Source organism: Musca vetustissima, unplaced genomic scaffold (assembly GCF_032173495.1).
Source record: "Musca vetustissima isolate MV318-11 ecotype Yass unplaced genomic scaffold, APGP_CSIRO_Mvet_v1 utg20322, whole genome shotgun sequence".
Lineage (NCBI taxonomy): Eukaryota > Metazoa > Arthropoda > Insecta > Diptera > Muscidae > Musca > Musca vetustissima.
In genome coordinates, this window is record NW_026884151.1 from 32,213 (window position 1) to 43,991 (window position 11,779).

Genomic DNA, 11,779 nt, shown 5'->3' on the forward strand with positions numbered 1-11,779 from the left:
CACTGCACTGCTGCAGTTGCACTTGGAAAGGCATCCAGTCAAGTTTATATAAAAATATATATATTTTATAAAAAAAATATATTAATATATTTTTTTTTGTGTTAAACATAATCTTGAGAAAGAAAAGAAAATTACAAAACATGGCTTCGAAAGTAAATTTTATTTTTTTCAATTACTTAATTTTTTATTATTATTTTTATTTTTTTCAATTTTTATCATTTTTTATTTTTCAATTATTTATCCTTTTAATTAATTATTTGATTTTTTTATATATTTTTTTATTTTTTTTATTTTTTCTTTTATTTATTTAATTTTTTGTTATTAATTTATTCTATCTTTATTTCCTTTTTCCCAATTTTAGAAAATGTCTGGAAACTCCAAACTGTTGACCTCCTCCATTCGGGAAATTGATACCGAATTGTTGGATTTGATCAAACAAGAAAAGAAACGTCAAGCTCAGGGTTTGGAAATGATTGCCAGTGAAAATTTCACCTCCTTGTCCGTGTTGGAATGTTTGGGTTCATGTCTGCACAATAAATATTCTGAAGGTTTACCCGGTAAACGGTAGGTTTTTTTAAATAGATTCAACAGTAGTTTTTTTTTTGAAAAAGTAGAATTTTGCATGTTTGAAATCTGTTTAATATTTTGTTGTTGAATTGAAATTAAAATATCTGTTCATTAGGTATCCAATATTATTTTAAATTAAATGTAGTTAAAAAAAAAACAATCTAGAATAAATTTTCCATTGCTGCCACACCCCTAAAGTGAAGCATTATAATACAGATTAGATTATCTCAAAAAAAAACCGTAATCCAAAAATAATCGAAGTTAAATAATTTTATTGGAAATATTTCCTTATTGATTTAAAATAATATTTTGAAAAAATCAAAGCCTTAAAAGAATATTTTTTTTAAATCTACGACTGGTGCTGACCTTTTTATAACCTTCACCACACTGTGGTACGCATAGAATCACTTTCTGAGTTGATTTATACATGTCCGTCCGTCTGTCCATGTTAAATTGTAAACAAAATACAGGTCGCATTTATGATCCGAATTGGATGAAATTTGGCACAGCTCATTTGTTTGACCCTATTGAAATTGGGAAAAATCGGTTTAGATTTAGATATAGCTCCCATATATATTTTCTTCCGATTTAAGGTAATTGGTGCACCAAAGACCCTATATATCTTTCGATTTGCACGAAATTTGGCATAGCGTACTAAATTGCGTCTATAATAATGTGTGTTAAGTTTCGTGAAAATCGGTCCAGATTTAGATATAGCTCCCATATATATCTTCGTCCGATTTAAGGTGAATAGTCCACTAAAGTCCCTGGAAATCTCTTGATTTGCACGAATTTTGGCATAGTGTACTGAATTCAGTCTAGAATGATGTGTGCAAAGTTTCGTAACAATCGGTTCAGATTTAGCTCCCATATATATTTTCATCCGATTTAAGGTAATTGGTGCACCAAAAACCTTTAGCACAGCGCAATGAATTAGGTCTAGAATGGTGTGTGTAAGGTTCCTTGAAAATCGGTTCAGATTTAGATAAAGCTCCCATATATAGCATCGTCCGATTTTATGTAAATGGTACACCAAAGTCCCTTAATATCTTTCGATTTGGACGAAATTTGGCACAGCGTTATGAATTAGGTCTGTAATGATGTTTGTTAAATTTCCTGAAATCGGTTCAGATTTAAATATAGCTCCCATATATAGCATCGTCCGATTTTATGTAAATGGTGCACCAAAGTCCCTATATATCTTTCGATTTGCATGAAATTTGGCACAGCGTAATGAATTAGGTCTAGAATGATGTGTGTTAAGTTTCCTGAAATCGGTTCGAATTTAGATATAGCTTCTATATCTGACCAAATGAAAATTTTAGTATCGGTTGCAGAATGACATGTTTATGGATCCAACTTCATTTTACTGGTCCTTTAAAAATGCGACGTTTGTTAGGATTCATCTGTTGAATATACCCAAAGTGGTGAAGGGTATCATATAGTCGGCCCCGTCCGACTTTGCTACTTTCCTTACTGGTTTAATACTAATTTCATTTTTTTTTAATTTTCAGTTACTATGGTGGCAATCAATTCATTGATAAAATCGAAATTCTGGCCCAAAAACGTGCATTGGAAGCCTTCAACTTGAATCCCGAAGAATGGGGTGTCAATGTCCAGCCTTATTCCGGTTCACCAGCCAATTTTGCTGTCTACACTGGTCTCTTGCAGCCGCATGATCGCATTATGGGTCTGGACTTGCCCGATGGTGGTCATTTGACCCATGGCTTCATGACAGCCAATAAACGTATTTCGGCCACATCAATTTTCTTCGAATCGATGCCATATAAGGTCGATGCCTCTACCGGTTTGGTGGATTACGATGGCTTGGCTGCCAATGCCAAACTGTTCAAACCCAAGGTTATTATTGCCGGTGTTTCGTGCTATTCTCGCTGTCTGGACTATGCCCGCTTCCGTCAGGTGTGCAATGATAATGATGCCTATTTGTTTGCCGATATGGCTCATGTTGCTGGTTTGGTTGCGGCTGGTTTGATTCCATCACCATTTGAATATGCCGATGTGGTCAGTACCACCACCCACAAGACGTTGAGAGGTCCACGTGCCGGTGTGATTTTCTATCGCAAGGGTGTGCGTAAGGTTAAGCCTAATGGTGAGAAGATTATGTACGATTTGGAGGATCGTATTAATAATGCCGTGTTCCCCGGCTTGCAGGGTAGGTTTTTAATTTCTAAAGAAATGTTTTTATTTTAATTAATAATCGAACTTTATTTTCTTGGCAGGTGGTCCCCACAACAATGCCATTGCAGGTATTGCCACCGCTTTCAAACAAGCCAAATCTCCCGAATTCAAGGAATACCAAACCCAAGTCATTGCCAATGCCCGCCGTTTGTGTGAAGGTCTGATGAAGAAGGGCTATAACATTGCCACTGGTGGCACTGATGTCCATTTAGTTTTGGTCGATTTGCGTAATGTCGGTCTGACCGGCTCTCGTGCTGAATACGTCTTGGAAGAAGTCAATATTGCCTGCAACAAGAACACCGTACCTGGTGATAAGTCTGCCATGAACCCATCCGGCATTCGTTTGGGTACACCTGCCTTGACCACCCGTGGTTTGGTGGAAACTGACATCGATGCTGTTGTTGAATACATTGATGCTGCTCTGAAGATCTGCGGTGAAGCCATGAAGGTATCTGGCCCCAAATTGGTTGATTTCCAAAAGACCGTTCACGAAAATGCCGAAATTCAAAGCAAGATTGTTGCTTTGCGCAATGAAATTGAGAAATTCAGTGAGAAATTCCCTCTGCCTGGTTTTGCAGATATTTAAAGTGTGGGGTGCCTGGTTCTCGTTTTGTTAAAAATAATAAAAAAACTATTTTCCAAAATGTTCTCTAGATGTAAGAAATACAAAAGATAATTGACTAACCTTCAAAAATAAACTAAACATTTTTTTATATAAAAACTATATTTTTTGAAAATTTATTTTTTTATTGCCTGCATCTTATCTTCAACCATCTACAAAATCCATTTTTATACATTCCTTTACCGGTTTCATATCACGATGAAATCTGGAATTATGCGTAGACAGAGACCACTTGGTTTTGAAACTTTTATTGCAAACCGCACAATCAAATTCTTTGCCCATAATTTTTGAATGTTTCGAGGCAATGTGACGTCTTAAGGCATTTGGCGAATTCAGTTTACGTTTACAGATTTTACACAACAAATATTTTCCTGAAACAAAAAAAGAGAAGTAGAAATTAAAATTTTAAGGGAAAAATTTTTAAGATCAGCGTGGATATAAAAAAAAGGCAAAAGGCGTGGATTTTATTAAAAAATATTTTTAAAGGGACCAACAAAAGGCGTGGATTTTTATACATTTCACCACACTGTGGTACAGGGTATTATGCCTTTGTGCATATGTTTGTAACAGGCAAAAGGAATCGAGATAGACTCATGATTCTTTTTGAGAATATGCATGGAGTCGATTTACGCATGTCCGTCGGTCCATCCGCCTGTTGATGTTAAACAAAGTACAGATCGCATTTATAATCCGATTTGGATGAAAGTTGGCACAGCTTATTTATTTGGCCCAAGGACAAACCCCATTGAAATAGGTGAAAATCGGTTCAGATTTAGATATAGCTCCCATATATATTTTCGTCCGATATAATGTAAATGGTGCACCAATGACCCTATATATTTTTCGATTTGCACGAAATTTGGTATAGACTACTGAATTAAGTCTCGAATTATGTGTGCTAAGTTTCGTGAAAATCGGTTCAGATTTAGATATAGCTCCCATATATAGTTTCGCCCGATTTAATGTAAATGGTGCACCAAAGTCCCTGAAAATCATTCGATTTGCACGAATTTTGGCATAGCGTATTGAATTAAGTCTAGAATGATGTGTGCTAAGATTCGTGAAAATCGGTTCAGATTTAGATATAGCTTCGTCCGATTTAAGGTAAATGGTGCAGCAAAGTCCCTGTAAATCTTTTGATTGGCACGGATTTTGGCATAGCGTATTGAATTAAGTCTCGAATTATGCGTGCTAAGTTTCATGAAAATCGGTTCAGAGTTAGATATAGCTCCCATATATAGTTTCGCCCGATTTTAGGTAAATGGAGTACCAAAATATCTGAAAATCATTCGATTTGTACGAATTTTATATAGCTCCATATCTAGGCCGATTGACACAACGTACTGAAGTTAATATAAATTAATCTCTGGCGAGTTTCTTTGAAATTGGTTCAGATATAGCATAGCTTCCATATATAATTTCGACTTATTAATGTTAATTGTACACCAAATAATCAATGGGTGTCTGATTGCGTTTAAATTTTAAACAGTGCGGCATGCCCAGTAGCGTGTGTCAAGTTTGTTTTAAATCGATTTACAAAATTTAGCATAGGTTGCAGGATTTTCTAAAAAAAAATATTTTTTAAAGTTCTAGATTTTTTAAAACAAATGTTAAAAGTCTACCACCAGGCGTATATTTTTTAAAACAAATTTTAAATTCTACCACCAGGCGTAGATTTTTTAAAGTACATTTTTAAGGTCTACCACATGGCGTAGATTTTTAAAGTACATTTTAAAAGGTCTACCACAAGGCGTAGATTTTTTAAAGTACATTTTTAAGGTCTACCACATGGCGTAGATTTTTAAAGTACATTTTAAAAGGTCTACCACAAGGCGTAGATTTTTTAAAGTACATTTTTAAGGTCTGCCACAAGGCGTAGATTTTTTAAAGTACTTTCTTAAGGTCTACCACAAGGCCTAGATTTCTTAAAGTACATTCTTAAGGTCTACCACAAGGCGTAGATTTTTTAAAGTACATTTTAAAGGTCTACCACAAGACGTAGATTTTAAAAAATTTTGTTTTTTTTTCTTCAAAAAAATGCTTTCAAGGAATTTATTTTCCATATCGCCTTAAAAATCCTGAAATAATTAAAGTATTCCATATTATTTGTGTTTTTATATATATCAGATCAGATAATTTATTTTTGTATTTTGTTTATTTGTTTTTTTTTATTAATATTATAATTTTCATTTTGTTTTATCTCTTAAACATTCACAAGAAATTACTAAACATAGAATTTCAAATTCTAGCCATGATGATAGTTAGGAGTAATGTGATTGAGAATGTGAGTTGAAAAATGAAAATATTAGAAATGTACAACAAATTTAGAAAATTATAATACTAATTAATATTTACAGTAACTACATTTTTATAATATACAATTCATGTTTGTGGGGATTTTTTAATTTATGTCCATGATTTCAAATAGCAAATAAAAACAAAATTAAATTTAAGGGAATGAATTGAATTTAAGTGAATTTTTATGTGAAGGAATATTTTTTTAAATAGAATTCAAAAACATTGCAGATTGGATGTCGTTGTTTTAACTGCTATGTTTAGAAAATATTCATCATAGATATAAAGGGGCTACAAATCGTATTTTGTTTTTTTATAAATTAATTGTATATTATATGAAAATAAAGTAATATTATGTGATGCTTATAGTTAATAGTTCCCTAATATTTAAATGTTATTTTATTTATATACACATCATTTATTTTCTGGTATTGTATTGATATTATATTTTAATTGCTATAATTTATTCATTAAATTTTAAACAATCTTAAATAGAAGTAAGATAGGAGATAAAATGCCATGTGAAAATGAAGACATTTTCATGGCATACTTTTGGGGATATTAAAAAAACACACACACAATTGTTTCCATAATTAAATGTGATGGCAATGCTGTTGTAGCTCAACTACAACCAATTTAATTGTTATTAATTTTTGGTTCATAAACTAATAAAAATAGGTTTAATTTAGATGATTGTTGGTGATCATTTTGAACGAGGATAATGATGACAATGACGCGATGACGACGACTAGCTTCTTAATATAAAATATTTACATTCTTCTTTAACTATCGATCAGTTTTCCGGTTTTAGGCCCAATTTTTGTTCATGCGAAATTCGTATGTGTTCCCGCAGACTGTATTTATTTTTGAAATTCTTATTGCATAGTTCACATTTACGCGGTGGTTGCGGGGTGTGCTGTGTACGAATATGTCTCCAAAGATTAACTGTCGTTATGACCATTTTGCAAAATTGACATTCTGTCCATTTATTATTGGGTAAATCTAAAAATATACAGAATAAGAAGAAAATAGAGAAACAAAATGAAAACACAAATGAAGAACAACAACAACATACACAACAATCCAACTAACAATAACAAGAATACAATTAACCAACAAGATGAATGGTGCGCAAAGGAAAGGATTTAATATAACAACTAGAAAAAAAGATGGGTGGCATTACAACACGAACATAATACAAAGAAATGAAATGAAAAGAAAAGAAATTTATTACAACAATAACAAATTTCGAGTTAACTAATTTAAAACAAATATATATTAATTTCGAAGAAAAAAATCGATATTATAAAATTCAATAAAGAAAATATAAAATAAGAAATGAACATACCCCGCACCATTATTAAAATTTTAAAGGAATTTGAAAATAGTGAGACTAATAGCTTAGAACTCAGATGCTAGTAAAAGAGAAAAATATATAAAAACGCTATCTGAGAGTAAAAATTATTACAATGAGTTCTAAATGTGAAAACTGATGGTGATTCCTAAAATCAACACTAAAGCCAAGCACATATCCTGGTTGCCCGATGTTAGCACTTTTTCAGATGTTTTTTTTTTTATTATTTTTTATTTTATTATCAATATTATTACAGTTTAGTTATGCCACAGCGCCAGTATGTGTGGACTTTTTTAAAAAATATTTTTCAGGGATTCAAAAAATTTAGGCACTCAAATTGTTTGTGAATTTTTCGTGAAAATCGGGAGATATTAAGGGTCTTTAGTGCACAATTTACATAAAATCTGAAGAAAATATATATGGGAGCTATATCAAGATCTGAACCGGTAGAGGTTCTTTTCTGGAGATCTAGCATACAAATTGTGATGCATTGAATGAATGACACGTGGGGGGTGGGGGTTGGGTTAACCAAGAAAATTGGTCGTGAGACGTTTGGAAAATGTTGACCATTTTGTGTGGAGGTACCAGAAAAAGTGGATGTGTAAAGTTTGGATGACATCGGATTCCCTTCCAGAGTTATCGTGTGCACCAGCCGGTCGGACAGACAGACAGGCAGACATTTGTAAATCGACTCCATATTGTCTGAAACATAACGAAAATGTTGTATAAAAATTTGTTTGGGAAGTTCATATAGAAACATGGATTTATATTGAATATATTTTGTGAACAAGGTGTTTACCCCCCAAAATGCCTCGGAATGACCTTCAACCTAAATGGAAGTTTATATTGGAAAATGCGTCTGGGATCTTTTGTATGAACATTTGTCAATCATTGGGAACCAAAAAACAAATCAAAATTATTCCGTTAAAAAATATATCGTGATTTCAACAGCGATCAGACGATAACATCACAAAGCTATACACTCAACTAGAACAGAAGACGAAATGGATACACTTATAGGAGATCAGATACATTATGAACAAAACCGGACTCAGCCCTCCTCTTTCATAAACCATATTTTTTTCATCATCATTTTCGAAGCCCTTCCTATTCAACATTGTTTCACCTTTGACAATCCATTTCTTTTAATTGTTCATTTTTTACTTTATAAGAAGTTAAGCAATTCAGACCTCATTTACCTCCCCTACTACAGACGGATTAAAAAAAAAACAAATATTTTCTTACAAGCACTATTCTAGAATGGATAAAACCAAACACAAAAGTAAAACAATGGACAACATATAAAGTACAATAAACAAGGATTGAAAAAAATAATAATAAAATATAACTGCTACTTGGAAATATTAACTTTGGAGACATATTCGTTTGTTAAACACAAATGTAACATTGTAATAAAATTTGCTCACTCATCACTACCGGCAACAAATATTGTATACAATATTAAATATGAGTAATAAAAATTAAAGAAATAATAATGATATATATATATATATATATAGAACAAAAAACAAACCAAATAAAAAAATAATATTTTTATATATAAACATAAATGACTAAAAACGTTAACTAATTTTTTTACATACCTGCTGATGTATTGCCGCCGCCTCCTCCTCCTCCGCTGCCACCGCCACCACCTTTATTGTCGGATTTTAGTAAAACATTTGAATTGGAATTATTATCGTCCAAATGATGTTGTCCCCCCGCATTACCCGATGATGTTGTTTGATTTAGCAAACGTCCCATTTCTAAAGAAATTTCCGAATTATCACCATGTTGATATTTCTCTTCAATTTCGGATTCGGTTAATATTTCATATTCGGATGTGTATTGTGTTACATTTTGTCCACCCGTTGCAGAATCTTGATTGTTACCCGGTGCTACGTCACCATCGGACAGACGATCATCATCATCAACATCACCAACTATGTACTCGGGGATATCCATTTTGATGGCACCTCTTAAAATTGTCATATCAGCAGCTGGAAAAAAGAAAAAAAATTAGAACACTTATGTAGGACCGATCCAGAACTGTTAAAAATTGTTTTATATTTATTATGGAATTGTAGAACTGTCGAATATTTTTTCCAGGACATAGATTACATTATTAAAATATGAATTTAAAAAATCTATTGTTTACAGATATTCTTTGTGAAGCCACAGCAGCCCTAGAAGCAGAGAAACATACTAAGTAGAATATAGATTTTTTAAGGTTTTTGATTTTTAAGCATTTTTATACCCTTCACCACACTGTGGTACAGGGCATTATGTCTTTGTGCATATGTTTGTAACAGGCAAAAGGAATCGAGGTGGTTCCTTTTAAGAATATGCTCTTTCTGAGTCGATTTATGCATGTCCGTCTGTCCATCCGTCCATGTATTTTTGTGAACAAAGTACAGGTCGCATTTATGATCCGATTTGGATGAAATTTGGCACATGTCACTTAATTGGCCCAAGGACGAACCCTATTGAAATTGGAGAAAATCGGTTCAGATTTACATATAGCTCCCACATATAGTTTCGTCCGTTTTTACGTAAATGGAGCACCATACTGGCAATATTGGCCCGATTTAGACAAAATTTTGCACAGAGTACTGAATTAGGCCTAGATTGATAGGATCTACCCTAAACTCAACTTAAGCCGATTGATTGTGCCAAATTTAGTTGGAATCGCTTCAGATATAGATATGGCTACCATATTTAGTTTCGTCCGATTTTATGTAAATAGAGCTCCATACTGCCAATATTGGTCCGTATTGAATTAGGTCTAGATTGATATGTGCCAAGTTTTGTTGAAATCGGTTCAGATTTAGATATATAAATCTGCCCTACTGAAATTAAATTTAGCATAGGTTACAGAAAGACATGAGTATGTTCCTTCGAGAGAACATTGGTATGCAATTGTAAGTATACATATGTAAAATATACCTAAAGTGGTGAAGGGTATCATATAGTCGGCTCAGTCCGACTTTACTGCTTTCCTTACAGGTTTATAAATACTTTTTTGAAGCCAAAACAGAGTGGATATTTTTATGAATAATTTTTGAAGACTTAAAGGAGCTTGATTCTTTACGAATAATTTTTACAAGCCATATCTGAGTGCTGATATTTTTAAGAATAATTCTCAAACCTTGGTGGAGTTTAGATTTCTTAAAAATACTTTTTTGAACTTATTGTCGAAGTTGTTTTATAAATATTTTCTTCCAGCCATAGCTATCCCAGGTATTTTAATGAATACTTTGTCAAGTCTTAGCGAAGCAAAGAATATTTTTTGCCAAAAATAGATTTCTTAAAAAAATTTTTTCGACGCCATAGACCCCCTCCCATAAAACTTACTCTTAACTATTGTTTGTTCATCCACCGCTTCTGTGGTATAAATATTATCATCATCATCGGAAAAAGTGATTTTTCGTTTCTTCATCGAAACTCCTCCTACTCCCATTGTTGCTGCTGTTGCAGTTGAGGCGGGTAATGTTACAATATTTGTATTTAATGTTCCAGCTTGGGTTGTTACTTGGACTGGCTGGCTATGGGTCTGCTGTTGTTGCTGCTGCTGATGAGTATGATGTTGTTGTTGTAATTGTATATGTTGCTGTGGGTGACCCGTCGTTGCCGTAGTTACCTGATGATGTGTGGTCACTTGGTTGCCGGTATTCTGGGGATTCGCATGAAGTTGTAAATTTTGTATTTGTGTCGGAACCTGCTGATGATGATGATGATGTTGCTGATGTTGATGGTTTGTGTTTTGTACTTGTGCCGTCTGTGTTTGCAGACTGGGCATTTGCAGTTGGGTCGCGTGTGGCTGGAGCAATGGTATATCGATGGTTTGTGTTGCCGCTGTGGCATCATTGACGGCACGTATTGTGCTCGGTATGGATTTCATGAGTTTTTGATCGTCGAGTACAGGAGTGGGCGGTTTGGGTTTCTCTTTTTCTTCGGCCGTAAGGCCTTGGACTGCCAGCAGCTCGGCGGTTTGTAGAAATGATTGCAATGCTTCTTGCTGGACATTTACTTCGCCCTTAAGTAGAGAAGAAAGAAAATACAACATTTGTAACATTTCCCAGGTTGATCAATCAAGAAGATTGTACTCACCTGATACATAAACTCTATGATTGAATTGAGATCTTCATATTTGATAAACTTAAATATTATAACCGGATGGGGATGAGGATTTTCTGTGAAAATCTCCTTGAAATATGAACTACATGCTGAGAGCACCACCTTGTGGGCCTTTATCTTCCTGCCATCACACAGCAGGCTGACATCGACAAAATCATCATTTACCCGATGATTGTCCAGGGCATAGGTAAGATGCCGAAAATAATTGTTCCATCTAAGGGAGTATTGCTGTGGCGCGGCCATAATTACAATAGGCGAACTATCCGAGATGTTTTGTGTAATCCACCATTCACTTCTCACAGAGTATTAGCACCTAAACAAATTTTAACATTTCTCTTTGTAGAATTTTTATTTTGCTTCTTTCTTTTGTGGTAATTTCAATTCATTGCATTCACGATATCTTTTCCACAATTCAGAAATTGATTGTTTATTTTTATTTTTTTGATATTTTTTTCGCCAATAAAAATCTGTACGTTTTAGACGCTTTTTCCACCGACTGCGACTGAAGAAAAAATGAAAAACGTTCCATGCTAACGAATGGCAGGAGAAGGCAAAATGACCGATAAAGCAGAACTCAAAGCGGATAACGGAATATTTACGAATGA

The 11,779-nt window shown here is 33.6% G+C and overlaps 2 protein-coding genes across 2 annotated transcripts; one reads left to right on the forward strand and one right to left on the reverse strand.

Annotated features, from left to right (window-relative positions):
- The first annotated feature begins 82 nt into the window (after positions 1-82).
- Positions 83-3,352, forward strand: LOC133331159 (serine hydroxymethyltransferase-like). The gene is made up of 4 exons (XM_061539555.1): positions 83-152; positions 362-564; positions 2,082-2,740; positions 2,808-3,352. The coding sequence occupies exons 1-4, from the start codon at positions 141-143 to the stop codon at positions 3,350-3,352; spliced, it is 1,419 nt and encodes a 472-aa protein (XP_061395539.1). The 5' UTR covers positions 83-140.
- Positions 3,353-3,524: 172 nt separating this feature from the next.
- On the reverse strand, positions 3,525-11,418 carry LOC133331157 (modifier of mdg4-like). Its single transcript, XM_061539553.1, has 5 exons — positions 11,148-11,418; positions 10,392-11,073; positions 8,642-9,037; positions 6,630-6,685; positions 3,525-3,766 (listed from the first exon to the last, which is right to left on the reverse strand). The coding sequence occupies exons 1-5, from the start codon at positions 11,415-11,417 to the stop codon at positions 3,533-3,535; spliced, it is 1,638 nt and encodes a 545-aa protein (XP_061395537.1). The 5' UTR covers position 11,418; the 3' UTR covers positions 3,525-3,532.
- Positions 11,419-11,779: the final 361 nt, after the last annotated feature.

Coding starts and splice junctions, on each gene's coding strand:
- LOC133331159 (XM_061539555.1), top strand. Junction 565..2,081: donor GAAGGTTTACCCGGTAAACG/GTAGGTTTTTTT, acceptor TTTAATTTTCAG/TTACTATGGTGGCAATCAAT. Junction 2,741..2,807: donor CGTGTTCCCCGGCTTGCAGG/GTAGGTTTTTAA, acceptor TTTTCTTGGCAG/GTGGTCCCCACAACAATGCC.
- LOC133331157 (XM_061539553.1), bottom strand. CDS start 11,417: ATGGCCGCGCCACAGCAATACTCCCTTAGATGGAACAATTATTTTCGG. Junction 11,074..11,147: donor TCATAGAGTTTATGTATCAG/GTGAGTACAATC, acceptor TCTCTACTTAAG/GGCGAAGTAAATGTCCAGCA. Junction 9,038..10,391: donor TGAACAAACAATAGTTAAGA/GTAAGTTTTATG, acceptor TCTTTTTTCCAG/CTGCTGATATGACAATTTTA.